Below are 20,489 nucleotides of genomic sequence, written 5' to 3'. Positions count from 1 at the left end.
AATGCTTCCATAAAATTTCATTAGTCTATCTCTTTTTGTTTTCAAGATAAAAAATAAAAACATTATTTTTCCGCCATCTTTGTACCGCGATATCTCCCTAATGGTTGACTTTTGACCCAACGTTTATAAAGCAAACTACCCTTTATTTTGAACAAGGAATCACCCCCTAAAGTTTTTCACATTTGTTTTGAAACACCCTGTATAATATCGCACTTTTGATAACTGTCTGCCGCTGATTTAGCCACGATCTTTTTGTCTTTTGCATACAGCTTTTAAAATGAATAAATATGACATTCCACAAATCGGCATGCCAGACCGAACCAAACCAAACCATATTTTTTTTCAAAATTTCATGCTTCTTTCGCGTTGTCTGCCAGCATTTTAGCGACAAGAAAAATGTCTGCCAACAAATTTTCATGTTCTTTAATAATAAATAAAAGCTATTTTCGCAAATATAACTCGTGCACCTTATAATATTTTTAGTGTCAAAATTTCACCCTTTCGATTGGCCGCCCCCCTTTAAGCGCTGGCAGACATGACTATTTCGTAATGGCTACACATAAGGATACTTCACAAGAAAAATTAGCCATGTAACCAAGCGAATATTCATAATGTCGGCCATCTTTAACAACATCAATGACTTTTGCACAATCTTCGACACTAAGAACCATATTCAATCGCACACAACAATAATCACCCAAGCCACCTCGTCATTATCAAAAATAACATCAAAAAGTAAAGAAAATTGAGAAAATTGCAAAATGTTTGTGGCAAGTTCATTTTGCTCTTAAAAATTATTAACCAAGGCATGTGTTGACATGAGTCAAAAAACAAAATATTCAGGAGACATGGTTCTGACCGAAAAATCATGTTTTAGGAAAATTTGCTCATGAAATTATTGCACAGGGTGTTTTAAAGATAGGGTAAAAAACAACTCTTCGATTAACCCTGTATACTAAAGTTTATAATAAACTGAGTTTACGAATTAAAGTTGACATATTTTTATACAGTTTGCTAAAAAATCAAGGAAATAGGCCTAGAAATAAAAAAATATATAACATTTTAAACTAGTTGCGTATTTGTTGCATCTGAGTGTATTAATAGCGCCTCTATATTTTTTTCTATTATATTCTTCTTTTTCCCAATAATAGGTGACTGTGGGTGAAGTACAAAGGCGACTTTCACCACCAGAGTGCCTCAACGCTTCGCTCCTAGGTGGCGTGCTAAGGCGAGCAAAAAGTAAAAACGGTGGTAGGATCCTGAGGGAGAAACTAGAAAAAATCGGTTTAAATCTACCCGCAGGACGTCGAAAAGCGGCTAACGTCACTTTACTCACCTCCTTGGTCGAAGGTATGTAAATCTTTAAAATAATATTGCTGTATTGCTCCCCATAATAAATTATATTATGAGGATTGATAATTAAAATAATAATTATCAATCCGTTATATACGTTAAATCACGAATATTCGTTACTCACCACATACGACACGGAGTATTGTAGCTAAACGATTAAATTTTTACAAATTGTAAGTTTTGGGTTCGTTGAAGGACTATTACAGCTAAAATTTAAAAATATTTTCACGAGATACAGGGTGTCGCAATAAATAAATAAAAAAAATATAGTTGTATTTTTTTAAGCGGAACGCCCTGTATATTATTTTATTTTTAGATTCTACGATTGAAATAAAGGTAAATTTGATTAAGTTTTATCACACTTAAATCTTACCGTTTTTGAAATATATTTAATTTAGTGAAATTGTAATTATACCTACATATATCTTCAAGTTTTCGTAGAAAATGCATTTTCTTATAATTTAGACCTTATTTATCCTATACCCATGAAATATTGACATTTTAGAAAATGTACAGGTGCTAAAAACGATAATATTACAAGCCCATTTGTTTACAAAAAGAAAACTTTTTAAATCTTTGTAAAAGAGTATACGAATTAAATATACCATATACCACCATTATTTCCGCCCAAAAATTAGTTAGTTACATACTTAATTGTTTTAGTTAATAAATTAATTTTAATAAATGTGGATTGATCAGAAATCAATATAATAATAAGTTAAACTAATAAAAATGAATGTCTCTGTTATAAGCATTCGTTAAACAATGAAATAAAATTTATAAGATGCTACTTTTTACCACACTATCTAATACACATACAAAATTCAGTTTTTTAGTATTTAGAACAATTATTATTAATCAACGTAAATAGTCAATTAATGTAGTTGTGGATTTACTGGGATCAGTAAATCCTCTTTAACAAATATTTAAACATTTTTTTTAATGAAAGAAGCGAATTATATCGACAATAATAGTAGTATCTGTATTCTATGGAAATTTGCTATATCTTTTAAAATAATCCTAAATGTCAATATTCCATAGGTATATCGATATTATAATTTTGTTATTTCATATTTATGTTTTATTATTGCAGCACAAAATTTAGTAAATAGAAAAACAGTATATAGCTACAATATTTGATTTTAAAAACTTAAATACGCCTAGTAGTTCAGTCATTAGGGATCAAAAAAGGGGCCTGTTTGGAAAAAAGTCCGGAAGTTTTGAAACTTTGCAGGTTTATAGGTTTCGGAGCCCCTAACTTAAAATCCATAAAATGCACATTTCCAGACTTGCCGCCGGCGCCGCCATCTTGCCAAGATGGCGCCCAAAATCGGTATTTTGTGAATATCTCGAAAACTATGCGTTTTTCGTGAAAATTTGAGTTGAGACGAAATTAAAGAGAATAAAATTTACTATAAAAAAGGTTTTATGAAAATTTTCGCTAAAGTCAACCGTTTAGGCACAAAATCCCTGGAAATTTTAGAATTTTGCGTAAAATATGATATATTATGTATAGCCGATTTTCCGAAATCAAATGTCGATTAGGGTTCACTAAAACTAGTTTTAGTTTAGTTTCTTCATTTTTGTCATGAAACAGTGGCGAATCATTAATTCGTTCATTAATTTATGAATAATTAATTATCGTGCTGGACAGCATTCATTGCGAACTTACAACCAGGTTCAGCATTGGTCTGGTTGTACCAAAGATGCCGAAGAATAGGGTTGGAAGAAAACAAAAACAGGCATTACTCCAGTCATAACGTTGAAAGATCCAGCTCCAAAATGCCTGTTGGCATTTTTATCCTGCAAATGCAAAACCAACATTTACGGTAAAGCCTGCGGATGCAATGGAAAATCCTGTGACAACGTCACTGAAGTGTCACTCGACGAATCCGATGAAGAGGAGTTGGACTTGCCTGTAGATATCCCTCTGGCGGCTGAAGATGAAGAGTTGGACGTATTGAGAGACCACCCTGATGAGCCCAGCATAGCAGACACGATCGACTTTGACATCAATGAGCCAGATCCGTCGGGCTTGGGCAGATAAGTTAAAGTTTTTAATTTATCTAGTGGAGTGGGCCTCCGGGAAGACCACGTTAAAATAAACGCACCATATACTTTACCTCTTGGGTGGTGTGGAAACAAGTACACGCATTTTCAATAATTAAAATTAATTATTCATAAATTAATGAGCGAATTATTGATACGCCACTGTTTTATGACAAAATTGAAGAAACTAAACTAAAACTAGTTTTGTTCCCTTTGTTCCCTTTCCTTTTCATGAACCCTAATTGACATTTGATTTCGGAAAATCGACTATACATAATAATAATATATCATATTTTACGCAAAATTGTAAAATTTCCAGGGATTTTGTGCCTAAACGGTCGACTTTAGCGAAAATTTTTATAGAACCTTTTTTATAGGAAATTTTATTCTCTTTAATATTGCTCTCCTTAAATTTTCGCGAAAAATGCATAGTTTTCGAGATATTCACAAAATACCGATTTTGGGCGCCATCTTGGCAAGATGGCGGCGCCGGCGGCAAGTCTGAATATGTGCATTTTATGAATTTTAGTTAGGGACCCCAAAACCTATAAACCTGCAAATAAGTTTCAAAACTTACGGACTTTTTTCCAAGCAAAAATCCCCAATGACTGAACTATAGAGAAATGAAGCATTAAAGCTGTTACCACAGCTGTTACTGTATTTTGACAAAAACGTAAATATTTTAAAAAGGGTAAGATGCAGTAAACTTTAGAAATGCGGTAAACCTTAATAAAACTTACCTGTATTTTAATCGTAGAAACTATAAATCTTTGAATAAGCTATAAATGTAATAATATACAGGGTGTTCCATTTAAAAAATACAACTTTGATATATTTGGGATACTCTGTTTTTTTATAAATATTTTTAAATTGTAGCTCTAATAGACCTTCAATGAACCCAAAACTTACAATTTGTTAAGATCTAATCGTTAAGGTACAATACTCCGTATTGTTTGTGGTGAATAACCCGGTATAATAATAAATATAAATAATATATTATTCAAGCAACAAATTAAAAATTCTAAATCTAAATTTTATAAATATTCGTCTGGTTAATTCTAATCATTATTTTTTAAAGTACAAGCTCTTACCAAATTACTGAAAGATTCTATTTCTTTTCAGGTGAAGCCATCCATTTAGCTAGAGATTTTGGTTACGTGTGTGAAACTGAATTCCCAGCAAGACAAGTAGCCGAATACCTTCTGAGGCAGCATGGGGAAACACCCAGACGAAAAGAACTCCTACAAGCCACGAAACAGATCACGAAAGAGTTAATGGATCTGCTCAATCAAGATAGATCACCCCTATGCAATACTAGGCCCCAAATTTTATTGGATCCCTCAATACAAAGACACCTAACGCATTTTTCTCTCATAAGTCATGGATTTGGGAGTCCCGCGATCGTTGCGGCACTCACAGCTATCCAGAATTTCCTCAGCGAAAGCCTGAAGCATCTGGACAAGGTTTTTCCAAACCAAAACGCGGGACAAGGTCAAGGTATGCTGGTAACTTCGTCTCTGGACAAAGCCAAACTGGACGACAAGAATAAATGACGTTGCTCGATGATGTGTTGTGATCTGAGGAGGTTAATGTTCGAAACGTAGTTGCCGTGTGAGCGTCTTCGATGGTAAACTACCTCTTTTTGCGATTAAAAATCACAGAAAAGCGAACTGTGTGAGGGAAAAACAGAATTGGATGATTGTTGAAAATGTTTTTTCGTCTGTTTTTCTTTTTTTTGTATAATGTACATTGCCGATCATCGGATATATTTTTTTCTAAACAGTGCCAATGCCGATAATGTATTATAAGAATATTATTTACGTGAAACTTGGGTAAAAAAGAAATAAATTATTATGACACAACAAAACAGTATTTTAACTTTCCTAAGATAACTCCTGTTTGATTAATTTATTTTTTAATTTTAGTTATTTAATGATTAATTATAATAAGAACATTTTACCTTAAAATCAATTATACATGGACTTGTCCTGCGGCAGGCTTGGTCTGCCGCAAGTTTGGTTTCATCCGCAGGCCAAGTCCGCAGTCAAAATCCGCAGGCCAAATCTTCGGATTCTGATATTTGGGGGGCTAATAACTAAAGAATACAAGGACCTATACTCACTTGTTCGTCGAGCTGCTTGAATCTTGAATTTATTTTTGCTTTTGATCAATCGGCATGAGAAACTATAAACCTATAAAATGTTGTTTCGGAAGAGTTGAATATCCGGGAAAGTTCAGTTATTGAATGTTATTGCACCAAACAACGCCCTAATTACGCTCTATTGAAATTGTAATTGAACTCATTTCAAATTGTCACAACACAACAAGACGCCTAGTTCGAATTATTTTTCACTTATTTTTTACTACCCGAAACAGCGTTACATCACACAAACCTTCGTACCTGAGTGTTTTATAGTCTCAATAACTACACTAGCAAAAAACTAAAATATTTAAATATTATGACAAAACCCCGATTTCAATATTATTTTAATGCGATCGACATGACGGCGCCGGCGGCGGCGTGAACTATATATTGATAATTTCTGATTTCTGCCGTAGAGTGCGCTGCGGTCGGAATTTATTGAAATCAACTGAAATGCACCAAGCCTAGCTATAATATCAGAAAAATAACTATAAAATTCAATAAAAGAACACTAAGAAGGTGGAATGGACGGATTATTTATCTATGAAACGTAACGCCTGGTTTTTTCTTGTCGTTACGGCTTTTACACTTGAAAGATGAACAATTCACCACAAAGTACACTACAAACAACAAACTATTAATAGCTGCCCATACACGGAAAGGCCCGGCCTTCGGACTCGGCCTTGAGGCCGGGCTTTTCACCCAAATTACCATAGCGGAAATATATCCGCGGACTTTGTCTTTCGCGCAAAACTATGCTATTTTGGGTGAAAGACCCGGCCTCAAGGCAAAGTCCGAAGACCGGGCCTTTCCGTGTATGGGCAGCTAATAATCGCTAAAATTGTCGCATGTGACACATCCGTTGTCTCTAAAAAAAAATGGCGTCTAACATCACAAATTTTGCTCCAGCCCGTAAATAAGCGTAGGCGTCCTTGTGTTCTTTAGTCATTAATCGAACCAGTCTCACGTTGGTGTCGGGTTCATCACTCTCTCGTCAAAGGCTCGTCTCGCGCTCGTCTTAAGGTGCGTACAGACCTGACGAAACGAGTGCGAGACGCGAGCTTCTGACGATAATCCATTTTTTGAGAGACGCCCTGCGCCTGCCACGAGCCCAGCAAGCTTATGTATAGCATGCACTGGCGGTCGAAAATCCGACACAAAGAGGGATAGCAACGAGCATTGGTAACGAGACCGCGTAGGTTGGCTCGCAAGACCTGTCCACACCAGTCCACACTTAGACAACTTGAAATATCTCGCTCTCGTCTCGCGCGCGTCTCGTCAGATCTGTACAAAAATGCAAAAGAGCCAGAGACAGAGCTTAGCATATGCTGGCATGTAGTATACGAACATGATGAATCTTAATTACAAGAATAGCACAAAATATGTCGATGAGATAAAGGTAACATCGGGATAACATTTTACCGGGGTAATGTATGTATCACAATGTCTAAAAATATTCTGAAAATATTAAGTTACTAGATTAACAGCAATAATTGCTGTTAATCAAGGCATATATTTTATAGAAGTATGGTGATAGGATATTTTAATAAGCTTTATTTTACTCTTTAGGAGATAGATGGTTTTATGTCGTAGAATACATTACATTATTTAATAGCCTGTGCCCATCACCTCTACTTTGATATTGTTTGTCCTCATTTTATTATAATATTCTTGTTTGTAAGCAGGAGCGCATACAGGAATTTATTTTAGGGGGTACAAATAAAAAGTAAAGTAGAATACGCTTTATAGGGCGCCATTTTTAACCCCAAAAGCATACAATTTAACACAATTTATAGTTTTTAAGGGGCCTGGGCCTCATGGGCCCTCCTCTATATCCGCACCTGTTTGTAAGTTAATGTGAAAATAATTGTCAAAATAATTCTTGACAATACTTGCGACAATATGGCGAAGGATGATTTTCAATCTGTTGTCGTCAAGATGTCAAGATAAATCTGAAAATAGGTCTACAATATGTATTTTCAGGGAAGGTAGTTCTCGCCGATAAAAGAAATATATTTTCTCTTTACCGTTTTTCATATAAGTCCAAAAGAGCCATGTTACTTTATTTTGAAAATGCAGAAAAAATATATTTCTTCCTTAATTTTTCAAAACCATTGACTTTTTGCTGTTTTATCCTTAATTCTATATGTACAGGTTTCTATATGGGACTGTATGATGAGTTATGATTCAAGAAAGGGGGACACAATGGATCTGTAAGGTCGAAGTGATTAACCCCCCTCCCACTCATTCTAAATTCTAAAAAAAAAAAAAATTCTAATGTACAGGTTTCTATATATCATGGGTTTCTATATTCTATACTTTGAATTCTATATATATATATAGTTTATTATTTTATTTGAATATGCTACAGTTACTACATTTATCTGTAATAGAAGAAATTTGAGTTGAATCAACCGATTTCGTAACCTCATGTTGTTCTTCAAGAAGTATTAAATATTAAAATAATAATAGAAATTTAAATATTATCAGATAATACATATTTAATTATTTTTAAAACAAAAAAATACTTATTTCTACTGACTTTCTACTTTCTACTACTTTATTATGCTATATACATTGATGCTATTGGGAATTCAAGAGAAGCGATACGCCCTCTGGTGGCTCTAAAATCAACTGGTTTCTGCCACATTATTTCCTAACCTTACTTTTATATCGATTGTTTATCTAAAGTTTACACTCATTTTGTGTCTTTTTCAAAATTATATTTGTTTTTCTGTTATCGCGTGTTGTGTTAGGATTAGAAATAAAAAAAATACGCGTCGAACGTATAACCTCCTCTTTTTTTGAAGTCGGTTAAAAAAGGAGAAACGACCAGTGAACCAGTGTACCAAAGCATGGCGTTCAATAACAATTTTTGTTGTGTGCCATAGTGCAAATCCTGGGCCAAAATGACCCTGAAGGAGAATTAAGCTTTCACAGATTTCCCAAAAAGGATGCTAGGAAAGTTTATGTCGAAAATAAGATGGGAAAGTGTTTAATGGATCAAAGAAAAGCTTGGATATTGAAACTTAAAATTGGCAAGCAAGTTTCCGAAACTATGAAAGTGTGCTCTCTTCATTTTGTCAAGGATGATTATTTTAACAAAGGTAAATACTAAGTATAATAATGAGTGATTTCATTTAAATTTTAATTTTAAAAATATTCTTTATTGAAGTGACAAAATTTAAATGTTAATTTAGTTTGTTTCTTTTCTATTGCAGGGTTAACCACACAAAGGGGTAGAGTTCTCAAAAAGACTGCAGTACCTTCTCAAAATCTTCCCATTTCTACAGTTAGTTCAGCAAAATCTGCAACTGCAACATCATCATCTGATCGTGCTTCTAGATACAAAAAGAGAAAATTGTCCAATCAAAACGAAACTGATTTATGTACGAGCACAAATGAGGACTCCAATGAAGATGACCAAGATGATGAAGCAGGTAGCTTAATAGATTTGCTGAAATCTACACCAGATGTTAGTGATAAGGAAGTAGATAGTGTGCTTTTACAAAACAGGAAAGTGACTGTGCGAGATTCAGAAGTGCAAGTGGACACACCTAAAATCAACACACTGAGTGATTTACTAAAAACCGATTCTGCATTAAGAAGTTTTACAGGCATTAATAATTTTCAAATTCTAGAATGTATTGTGGAAATAGTAAAAAAAAAATTTACAATTGATACAAGATCACATCGTCTAGATGTGCGAGAGAGAGTTCTTTTAACAATGGCAAAATTAAAATTGGACTTAAGTTATATTACTTTGGGTGCACTATTTAATATATCTGGTCAGCTGTGCAAAACATATTTTTTTGATTTTTTAACAATTCTAAGTCAAGTGTTTAAATCATGTATTTATTTTCCTTCTGAAGAAGAAATCTCAAAAAATTTGCCAAAATGTTTTGAATCTTTTAAGAATTGTCGAGTTGTTTTAGATTGTACAGAAATCTTTATTCAAAAACCAAGCTGCTTGTGTTGTAGAATTAAGTTTTATTCCCAATATAAAAAATCTACAACTGTCAAGTTTATGACTGGGGTGTCTCCTGGGGGGATAATAACTTTCATCAGTAAATCTTATGGTGGAAGAGCATCCGATAAATTAATTTTTGAGGAAAGTGACCTAATTAAATTGTTAACACCTAATAGAGATTCAATCATGGTTGACAAAGGTTTTCTGATTGACAATTTATGTGCTATGTATAAAATTAACTTAATAAGACCACCATTTTTACGAAACAAAAAGCAACTTACAGTTGAAGAAGCTATTTGTAATAAAGAAATTGCTGCAGCACGAGTGCATATTGAAAGGTCTAATCAGAGGTTAAAAATCTTTAACATTATTAGTGGAAAGTTGCAGTGGTCATTAGTTTCAAAAATTGATGAAATATTTACAATTATTTGTGGAATAACTAATCTGTCAGCTCCTATACTATCTGATGAAAGATTTTTATAAGGATTGGTTATGCTTCAATATGTAGTTAATTTTTTTTAGGACTAGGTTGTGGTTGTAGGTACATATTTTTTTATATTTTTATAGTTTTTTTTTCACGAAAGTACATGTATTTTTGTATTATTTTTTGCATTGTTTACGACATGGTTTGATTTAATTTGATCATTATTATGACTTCACGGGATGGGTTACACAAGGGGTTCATTGGTTTTAAAAATTAAACAAAATTACTCCATTAAAGACTGAGACATTGGCCATTTATTTCATCTCACATATTGAATGTATCATTTTATTAAAATAATTGTTTTTAATTTTCTCCAACATTGTTTTGGAAAATTTATAATCATTTTCCACCTCTAATATTACACAACTGTCATCATAAGATGCATATAAACATAAAAAACATTTTTCTAAGTTCAATATGCTCATTCCTAATTGAATTTGACCATAATATTGGTGTTTTTTCTTAAGTGTATATTTCCCATTTGAATTTATGATGAAGGTGCTTGATCCTAGACACTCTTCAATAGACATTGTTGCACCTGAAATATTTTGCATTTTTTGTTATTTGTTTAAAAAAGGTATTTGAGGACTTACCTAAGAATAAACATTTAATTTCCAATAATGCAACTGGCTTTCCCTCAGAATTCACTACCATACCATCTGGAGAAAAGCCCAACCATTTGTTTTCTGGTGATGTTATCATTCCACATTCAATTACGTCATATCCTGTTTTTGACATAAAACACTCTCTCGCAAGTTTTTCGTATTTTTGGCCATGTTTTACATATTTGTTTGTAAAAGATTTCGGGCAAAAGTACTTTTTACTCTTCATTTCCCAGTCCATTCCTCCATAGGTGTAGATCTCATAACACCTAGAGCCAGTAATTCGATATTTTCTGGCTTCATGCCACTCATGGGAATTTTGCTTAAGGGTGAATAGTTCATCTTGATCTTCATTCAAGATACTACGGTATAGTGTTGCACAGCAATTTGATATAAAATTAGCTTCCACGCTAGCAATTTCCATTAATATGATGGACTGTGCAGCATTATTTAAAATTTTGCAGCCTACTGCATCCAAATCGATTGATTTGGTACTGCTTACAGTACTGTCCAAATTCTTGACACGTCCTTTTCTAAAACATGTATGATCATAGTTATATAAAAAATTTTAATTACTGCATATACTTACGAATGTTTTGCAATAGCACAGTTTGGTAAATTCTTGATAAAAAATTCAAATATACATTTTTGTTTTTGAAGATCTGAACTTACATCCAGACCAACTTTAGATCTGATGCAAGGCATTTCAAGTACAGGAATAGCCTTATATTTATTATGTACAAATCCTTTTCTGCCAGACCAAGCACATGCAAGTTGAGTTTGAGAAATATCCTCTAACTCAAACAGATTTTGCCTTGAAATATAAACAACAGTAAATAAGTATTCTAACATAATTTACATAAAATTTATAACTAAACTGGACAATAATAACAAAAAAAACCTACCTTGTTAACAGTATTAGGAAAGCTGAAATATGTTTGCATTGTCCACCAGCCCCGGCTTTACAAGTGCAGTACATTTGCTTAATTGAAGCAGACCTATTGGAAATTGTTAATTCCCCATTTAATTCATGTGGATCTGACTGTAAGGCACTAGTTTGCAGGCAAAGAGCACACACTTTCAGGAAAGTCTTGGTTAATGCAGTTTTTCCAAACAAGATTATATGGCCTGCATTAACCACCTCTTCTCCTTCAACCACTGCCCTTGAATTCGCATTACAACCAATGTAACTGAGATATTCAGTAAGGCTAAGGGTTATTTGAGCCATATTTACTCTACAAACAACAGAAATAAAAAGAAAATTATAGAAATCAATCATTTTATATCATACTCACCCAACAATGTGGTTTTGAGCCACTCCAAAAAATACAATTTAAAAGTCTTTACACGAATCACAGCAAAATCACAATAAAATATAACAGTAAAATAACAATAAATGAAAGCAAAAATAATGAAAAATCGTAATAAAAACGCAAAAAAACACCAAAATTCACAGACGTAATAACAAACGAAAGTGAGGTTAGAAAATAATGTGGCAGAAACTAGTTCTGTCAATAACCGCCGTGGCGCTGCGATCTTAATTTGAATTCCCAATACATAATTCGAAAATTGCTTGCAATCTGGCAACATCAATGATTTGCGCATGAGTAGTATCTGTGAGCAAACGCAGCAAATAGATATATCAACAGCGTGTCAACACTGTCAACCTGTCAACAGTCTATGCCAGATGCCAGTCTTGAGCACAAGTCTTGAGCCAGGTGGATGACACTTCTTATGGGAGAACTGGCAATGGTTGAAAACTTGACTACAAGCGATTTTCTAGGAATCTTCCTTACCGATAAATTATTGACAAGAGTGACAGATAAAACCTTGACGTTCTTTCAGTATTCCAGTTCACCTCTTTTTCTTTCTACAGTGTGCGTTGAAAGGAGACAAAATTAATTTTTGGTGACCCATAATTTGTTATTCGAACACCACTTTTCTCCTTGTCGGGTCGTTGACGTTGACTTGTCGCCATTTTATTTCTTTTGTTTACACGCTGCATTTTGCTTTGCAAATTTAATACATAAATTATTTAGGCAAATATAGGTTTTTAATAAAACTCCTCGGACTAACGTGTAGGTAAGTGTTGATAATTTTTTTTCATCTTAACATGCTCATTGTCGTTCTCCTGATTTTAGGTGACAGAAAAGGATCATCAAATCAAATTGAATTTTATATTTTCCTTCCTATTTATCCTTCCTAAATATCAACGAGATGAGCCATCGGAAGAAAGGGACCATAGTACAAAAACAGAAAGGTGATCTTTTTCTTTCCACTTCGGATATTGAAATTATTATATACTGTAGTCGTGTTCGGCATTATGCTCTGAGAAATATAGATAAACAAAGAACAACAGATATAAAGCATCCCAGAGGAAAAGAGTGGCAATACCTGTATGTACTCTCTCTGATATTTGTGAAAGTTACAGCAAAGTATTGTTGTAAATGTCATCTTTTTGATCGACCTGAAAACTTTGAGCAAAAAGATGACACTTTCAACAATACCCTGACAGATATCAGAGACGATACAGGTTTTTCCTCTCTTTTCCCCTGGAATACTTTTAATTTATTATTCTTTGCTTATCTAGATTTCTCAGAGCACTATGAACGAACTCAGCTTGTATGTTTTTGATGATGACATTTCCCATATAATTTTACTTTCAAAATTATGATATATCTTTTATTTCTAAGCCATCTATGACGCCATTTTTTTCAGTTTTGTTATAATTAATTTTGTCTCTTGATCTACTTGTAACATTATTATTTTAATTTTATTAATTTATTGTGGTGAAATTAATTTCTGTTGTATATTTGATATTGATATTAAACATATTTTTAAAAAATGGTGTATTTATTGTGGTTTTGTGTATGTCATAATTAAAAATAAATGAAAAAATAAAAAAAAATATTTTTTTAAACTTCCCGCCATGCGTGACAATTTAGTCCGTAGTTCCTACAAGCGAAATTAGGGGCGCTAGTAGCAGTAGACTTGTCAACAGTGTCAAATTTAAACGTCAATTTCACTTTCCAATATTTAGCAAGGCGCTCGCACTTCTTCTTGTGTATGTGTTTTGTGTCTTGAGCTTTCTCCCATCTATGGATGGTTGATGTTGATGCAATGCAAAGAATAAAGACAAAATTGTGACAAAATTGATGAGTTTGAATCGGGTTAGAATGCGGTCTTAAAATTAAAATATCAATCTTGTCTCGATAAAAGTGATATTACATTTGCAGTTTAAAAAAATCGATTCTGAATAAAATGAGTAAAAATTAGCCTCGTCCGTATAGTCTTCTTAATAACATTTATAGACTTCTTGAAATTCAGAAAAGGAGAAAGCACCATGATTTTCGAGAAAGAATACCTGAAAAAGGACCATTTAGATGGATTTGATCACTATAAGGTAATTTTCTGCAGCACGTTTTACAATTTTCAAGTGCTTTTTACGTAATCTGCATCGTGCAGTATAAGGTTATAATTAATTTTAAAAAAAATCATTAAAATTCTGAAAAATAAACAATAATATAGGTAAACATTTGATTTGTTTTATTTTTTTAGTATAACAGTAAGGATACGGGTTTGCTTAGCATATATGTTATGCACCCATTCTGGAATTGGGTAGTACAGGTAACAACACTAAGCAAAACATTAAAACTGGAATTCTATTTGCTACATTTTTCAGTACTGTCCAAAAAATATTGCACCAAATTTACTGACGTTTAGTGGATTCTTATGTACTTGCTTCATGTATGTTATGTTTGCTGCAATAGATTATAGTTTTTTGACATCAGATCCTGATGTACCAGAAGTAAATCCTTTGCCAAGATGGACATGGTATTTTGCTGGTATATTATTATTTCTTGCTTATACCTTAGGTAATGTATTTCATATATCCTTATTAGCATATAATTATCATAGGTAATTAAATTGTTGATACTATATATTTGTGTATTGTTGTGTGGTCATAGGTCAGATCCTGAATTAATGATATGCATTGAAATCCTATTACCAATTCCTGTTATATTTAAGTAATACACAGTTTAGTTCAATTCAGTTTTAAAGTTCAAAGTTTATCATGTTTTAAATATGAATTATATTAGCAATATACTATTTATAAAAAACATACAAAAATAGTACAAATTAGCTTTTTGTATATATAGTATGTAGTTTTTACACTGGTATGATATGATCAAAGGTTAAATCTTATCTTTATCAAAATGTCAGTTAAGTCATTGAACTTAAGTAATACAAAGGGAATTTGTTTTTAGATGGAATAGATGGTAAACAAGCGAGAAGGACTGGTACCAGTGGCCCACTGGGTGAGTTGTTCGACCATGGTCTTGATTCCTACACTGCAGGACTCATTCCAGTCGCTATGTACTCAATTTTCAGTAGGAGTGCACGTTACAGCATTCCCCCTTTCAGGATGTTTTTCCTTATGTGGAACATTCTGATTAATTTCTACCTATCACATTTCGAAAAGTACAATACTGGAGTACTATTCTTACCATGGGGGTACGATTTTACCATGTGGGGTACAATTATCACTTTCCTTTTAACAGGGGTAAGTTTAGTTTTTACCTCCGTTTTTCTGTTTCAGAAAAAAAAAGCCAGATATTTCCTTTACAGAAGAATAATGCAAAACCCTGTTTTGTAGATGTAAAATTGTTTATACAGGGTGTTTCAAAATGTGCCATCTCTTGTGGGGAGATTCCTTAAGTAAAAAATAACATTTATTTTTCATATCAACATAGGTCCAATTCTGCTTTGTTTTGTACCTACAGGGGGTTAAACTCTAATTTTTTTTTGATTTACAACTTTCTTCCAAATGCTTTTAGTAATTTCGAATGAAATTTTGAGGATAAAAGTTACTATAAGTGCTGCATTTTTTTTACAGATTCACCAGAGACGTGCATATGCGGTATCACTGGAATAATTTTTTCTAAAAAAAAACGTGCGCCACAGACTTTTTCTCTCTTGTTAGTACAGTTGAGTAGATCGTTTAATGCGAATTAAAACTTGTCTCTTGATATATTGACACAACATATTTCTGAGAACGGGGCTTAATAGCAGCCTTTAAAAATTTTAATGTCATTAACTGACCAACGTGTTCATAATGTACTTATTAATTCCCAATCAAAAAATACGGGTTCAAAAACTCATCAAAAAATATGAAAATATTTCCTATAAACATGGGTGCGGAAATGCATAGTTTTAAAGTTAAAGAATGTTAAAACTTTTAAAAAATAGGTCTTTTGTAATTATCTTAAATACCAATATTCTTTTCTTAAATAATGACGTTACGCTCAACGTTACCTACAGCAAAGGTAGTGTTGAACGTCAGTGTTAGGTTAGGTTTGGTTTGGTTAATCTAAGAGAAATTTCATGAAAAAATGTATTTTATTATAAAATACATTTAGTAAATAATTTATTAATATTATTTTTATTTGAATTTGTTTAATTGTGATCAATAAGATTGCGTTTATCACGTGAAGGAAGTCGAAATCGACAAAATATCAAGATACAAAGGCATTAAACGGCCATGAAACGGCCTAAAGGCGCGTATTCATCTGAGCACAAACGCGAACGAGGCAAGGCGAGGCAGAACGAATGCCTCGTTTGAACTTTGAAAACCGCAAATTGAAATCTGGCGGGATAGCGAACGAGGCACCGATCCACGGCCGTGCGGCGTGCGGCACTGTCGGCAGATAGAGAAACATGGCAGATGATGATTTAAGAGTGGCTAGTGCTGCGTTTATAGTGATTGCAGGTTTATTAAAGAGAAAAAGAAAGAGAAAATGGTGGTAGTCAAAGAATGAATGAAGAATCAACTAAACTTTTTTTCCAAAACATCTACTATTTCGCCCCAGGCATCCTCTTTTTTATAACATTATATTAAAGTGGATGATCTTTTTTTCCATAAAATGGGTCGCTTTTCATATTCTTTAATTAAAATTAACGTTTTTTCATTACCCATTAGTTCATACTGCACGAGTTTATTATGGCAAAAACACACGAACCAAAACAAATTTAACGAATTAAAGATGTAAACGGAGGGGCGAGGCAAAAATACAAAGTCGCCGTTCACATCGAACCGAATGGTACTCAAGTTCCCTTTGATGTACCGACTCGCTACGGATGGCAGCCAAACAGCCTCGGATCTAACCGAGGCAGTTTGCCGCTCCTCGGAGACCCGTCCACATTCGTATGTTCGCCTTGTCTCGTTCGCGTTCGTGCTCAGATGAATACGCGCCTTAAGCAATTTTGATAATAAGAGAAAAAAAATCAGTAGAGCACGTTTATTTTACAAAAATATTCCATATGCGCGTCCCTGGTGAATCTGTCAACAGTTTTTTAGTACTAAAATATGTAACACTTATAGTAACTTTTACCCTTCAAATTTCATCCCAATTGCTAAAAGCACTTGAAAGAAAACTAGAATAAATCGAAAAAAAAATAAGACTTTAACCCCCCGTAGCTATGAAACAAAGCTGAATCGGACCTATGTTGATATAAGAAATAAATCTTATTTTTACGTGAAGAATCTCCACACGAAATATGGCGCATGTTTTTTAGACACCCTGTATGTAACTAAAGTTTTGTTTTAGATTTTTGGACACGAACTGTGGTACTATGTGTTTCCAGGTGGCATAACTAATGGAATCTGTGTAGAACTGATACTATACATTTCAGCCCTAATATCAAATGTACCCATTGTAGCTTACAACATTTACAGATCATATAAAGATAAAACTGGCTATATGAGATCGTTCCCTGAAGCCGTCAGGCCACTAATACCTTTACTTCTGTTCTTTGGCATTACATTTCTATGGATTTTGGAAAGTCCCTCCAATGTGGTTACCAAGGACCCTAGAGCTTTGTTTTTCCTTATGGGAACGATATTTTCAAACATATCGGTTAGAATTCTTTAAATTTAAATTTAACAGTGGATTAAATCAATATATTTTTAGTGCCGTATCATAGTAGCTCAAATGAGCAGTACAAGATGTGATTGGTTTAATTGGATGTTGCTGCCTACCTTACTGGTTGTGTTGATATCGGGGGCTACTCAGTGGGCAGCATTGGAGATGTTCCTTTTGTATGTTCTATGTATTGCTACATCAATTGCCCATATCCATTATGGCACCTGTGTTGTAAGTTAATATTTTTTATAACTTCGTTATATATATTTGATACAATGTTGTTTTTTTAAGGTGAGACAGATGTGTAGGCATTTCAAAATCAACTGTTTTTCGATAAAGAAACCCTCAGATTGACTAGTTGCTGACAGCGCATGATCAGGTTCAAGATCAAGTGTTGTCCCTCGGAAAATCCCATTTTTATGATTCGCTTCAACTTCTTTTGGTCTTATTAATTATGAGAGCAACAGTATGTATATATTTTTTGTACATTTTTTTTTATATAAAGGGTTTTTTCTTAGTAAATTTACTGAGTATCTTACAATATTTTTTTGTAATTTATTCTAAATATTACAAATAGTATTTGTGATAAAAAGAATGTTATTCCAAAGCTACACAAGGCTATCAGTAATATCTTACTAGGAAAAAAGTCAATAATATTTTTAAGTACTAACAATAATTTGCCAGAAATATTACTAACCCTTGTTTTACATTTTTATTTAGCTACTTTTGTATAAATAATCTTGATTGCTGTATTTTCCTCCCTGTTAGTTTCTATATCCAGTCCTTAAAATGGTCATATGTGTAATTACCAAAGATTAGTTTTATTTTAGTGATATTTTTTTGGGGTAGATTTTTGAGGGACTGACTTTATCTAGTACCTTTGAAAATTATATGGAATGAAGTTATATAATAATTTTTACATACTTCTGATTTTTTACTGTGTATCTTTTTGTTTATTCTCTTTTTAAGAAAATATACAAACAGTATTTCATAATGTAAGCAATTTATATACAAAAACGCATTTATATTTTATTGCCTCAATGGCCTAAAATATCAAGAATTAATTCTTTACTTCTTGGTTGCCATAAAACTACAAGTTTCCATAATTGACATTACAAATCACAGTAATGGGCATCCATGTTATTCATTCAGGTTGATTTTTTACTTTATATTATAATATCAGTTATTATGTACTAAGTTATTGTGATACGGAATAAAAACATTGAAAAATTAAATGGGTTTTATTATTTTTAACAAAATAACAATAAGCTGAAATAAAATTTAGTCTCATTTTTAACAACTTTAAGAAAAAATAACTTATTTTTTATTGATTTTTCATATTCTAAAAATAGTTTTTAGGCATCCGTATTTCGTACATTTTAAGGAAATGCACTCACGCGAAGAATTCAGTACGACCATATACAACCCAAACCAAACCATACCAAATATACCATCAAAAAAAAATGGTTATGAAGATCGCTGTCATTTTATATGTAAAATTATATGAGGAATGTCATTTCCAACCCAACTAGAGGACGTTTTTTTGCGCACCGCGGAATATTCAAAACAAATTTTTGTGCCAGTGTGTTGCTCTTTATTGTAGAGATGCAGCAAATAGCGGATTTGCCAAATATATAGCTGAATACCTAATATTTGGTATGGCAGCATTGATCATAAATTAATTTATAATGTTTCCAACATGATGCTTCTAAATTTCAGAAAATTTCGCCATCATACTAAATAAGTTATGAATATATGAAATATATCTAAAAAAATTATTAAAACTAAATCATGAACACGAACACCTAAAAACTAGAGTTTGAACACTGAGAACACTTTTCGGTTGAAGGTCACAATAACATATTCATATTAAAGTTGTAACACTTTTACATTTTTTCTTTTTGCATTCTTTTGAATTTGTCTCCTCTGTGTCAGTTCTATATTTTTGCAATTTTACTGCGTGTAAAGTATTTACTGGACATCTGCATTTGTCACACAACAACTACAAGAAAATAATTTGAACTCTGTAAAATATTATGAAAACATACCAACCAAATTATTAAGGAAACCTGTATGGAGTTCTCTTCTGGTTTTTGCCATAATTTTATGTGGAACTAGATCAATCAAATTGTTACATATTTTCTTCTCCACATACCCCTTATACTTCATTCTCCCAAATAAAACAAGTTTGTTCCACTGAAAAATTAATTTGTTCGCAACAAACTGCTTTCTAGAATAGTAAAAACCCATAATTATTGTTTTCAGAACTGTCGTGTCTTCATATATGTCGTGACTCAAAGTCCTATAAAAATTATAGTAGTTAATGTGCTCTTTTGTAAATAGATTTATTTAAGAAATAATTACAAAGCTAGAAAAAAGTTCTCTGGTGTATAGTCTTCCTCTTTGAAATCTGCTCTCATAAAATACTGGAAAATTATAATCAAGTGAAATTTGTCGCAAAGAGCCCCACAAACATCGCGCTTGTTAAACTCGGTTATGTGATTATTATCTACGAAATAAAACCGAAATAAACTTTGTCACTATAAACTGGATATACATATGGAATATATTCACCCAAAAGTTTAATAAAACACGCCACATGTTGCTGAAAATTCATTTTAATTCTGTTAATCCGAATTTAAACAATACCCACATTTGCAAAGTAAAAACACCGGTTACTTACAAGATGGTTAAAAGCCTTAAAAAGAAACTTCAAAATTCGTGTATTACTGGTTGCCTGAAAATAGGCTATAAATTTAAGTAGTTTTTATCGGTTTTTATTGCGCGCGTTACTAAATTTCCAGAAAAATATGCTTTTATATTTTACCATATATTGTACAAAAAATATCTTATATAAAAAATAATAGAAAAATTCAAAATTAAACAAAAATCATAAAATCGTAAAAAATATGTAGATATATCCTAGCCAACCTAGCCAATAGAAAGAGTCCACGACTCAAACTTC

At 32.7% G+C, this 20,489-nt stretch overlaps 5 protein-coding genes across 8 annotated transcripts in view; 3 read left to right on the top strand and 2 right to left on the bottom strand.

The window, feature by feature from the left end:
* Positions 1-5,267, top strand: part of LOC115877924 (transcription factor AP-2-epsilon) — a 73,588-nt gene extending 68,321 nt beyond the window's left edge. For both annotated transcript variants that reach the window (XM_030894274.1, XM_030894273.1), the window contains 2 exons: positions 1,152-1,350; positions 4,525-5,267. In XM_030894274.1, the coding sequence (XP_030750134.1) occupies positions 1,152-1,350; positions 4,525-4,955 (630 nt within the window). In that variant the 3' untranslated portion in view covers positions 4,956-5,267. The remainder of the gene's footprint in view (positions 1-1,151; positions 1,351-4,524) is intronic.
* A 3,191-nt stretch (positions 5,268-8,458) lies between these two features.
* On the top strand, positions 8,459-11,848 carry LOC115877922. Its single transcript, XM_030894271.1, has 2 exons — positions 8,459-8,652; positions 8,767-11,848. The coding sequence occupies exons 1-2, from the start codon at positions 8,529-8,531 to the stop codon at positions 9,996-9,998; spliced, it is 1,356 nt and encodes a 451-aa protein (XP_030750131.1). The 5' UTR covers positions 8,459-8,528; the 3' UTR covers positions 9,999-11,848.
* On the bottom strand, positions 10,227-11,987 carry LOC115877921. 2 transcript variants are annotated; one of them, XM_030894270.1, is made up of 5 exons: positions 11,897-11,987; positions 11,507-11,836; positions 11,191-11,415; positions 10,593-11,134; positions 10,227-10,537 (listed from the first exon to the last, which is right to left on the bottom strand). In XM_030894270.1, the coding sequence occupies exons 2-5, from the start codon at positions 11,827-11,829 to the stop codon at positions 10,254-10,256; spliced, it is 1,374 nt and encodes a 457-aa protein (XP_030750130.1). In that variant the 5' UTR covers positions 11,830-11,836; positions 11,897-11,987; the 3' UTR covers positions 10,227-10,253. The 2 variants fall into 2 exon arrangements, with proteins under 2 accessions (XP_030750130.1, XP_030750129.1); XM_030894269.1 differs by lacking the exon at positions 11,897-11,987 and having other exon boundaries at positions 11,507-11,893.
* Positions 11,988-13,653: 1,666 nt separating this feature from the next.
* LOC115877923 (ethanolaminephosphotransferase 1-like) lies at positions 13,654-18,759 on the top strand. The gene is made up of 7 exons (XM_030894272.1): positions 13,654-14,004; positions 14,160-14,228; positions 14,284-14,476; positions 14,870-15,165; positions 17,210-17,518; positions 17,573-17,755; positions 17,816-18,759. The coding sequence occupies exons 1-7, from the start codon at positions 13,945-13,947 to the stop codon at positions 17,876-17,878; spliced, it is 1,173 nt and encodes a 390-aa protein (XP_030750132.1). The 5' UTR covers positions 13,654-13,944; the 3' UTR covers positions 17,879-18,759.
* Positions 18,760-18,768: 9 nt separating this feature from the next.
* Positions 18,769-20,223, bottom strand: LOC115877919. 2 transcript variants are annotated; one of them, XM_030894267.1, is made up of 4 exons: positions 20,099-20,223; positions 19,889-20,033; positions 19,577-19,826; positions 18,769-19,526 (listed from the first exon to the last, which is right to left on the bottom strand). In XM_030894267.1, the coding sequence occupies exons 1-4, from the start codon at positions 20,139-20,141 to the stop codon at positions 19,389-19,391; spliced, it is 576 nt and encodes a 191-aa protein (XP_030750127.1). In that variant the 5' UTR covers positions 20,142-20,223; the 3' UTR covers positions 18,769-19,388. The 2 variants fall into 2 exon arrangements, with proteins under 2 accessions (XP_030750127.1, XP_030750128.1); XM_030894268.1 differs by having other exon boundaries at positions 18,769-19,506.
* Positions 20,224-20,489: the final 266 nt, after the last annotated feature.

Source organism: Sitophilus oryzae, unplaced genomic scaffold (genome assembly GCF_002938485.1).
Source record: "Sitophilus oryzae breed Bouriz unplaced genomic scaffold, Soryzae_2.0 scaffold_1499_pilon_pilon, whole genome shotgun sequence".
Lineage (NCBI taxonomy): Eukaryota > Metazoa > Arthropoda > Insecta > Coleoptera > Curculionidae > Sitophilus > Sitophilus oryzae.
The sequence above is the reverse complement of the archived record's forward strand: the minus strand, read 5'-3'. Positions and strand labels throughout refer to the sequence as shown.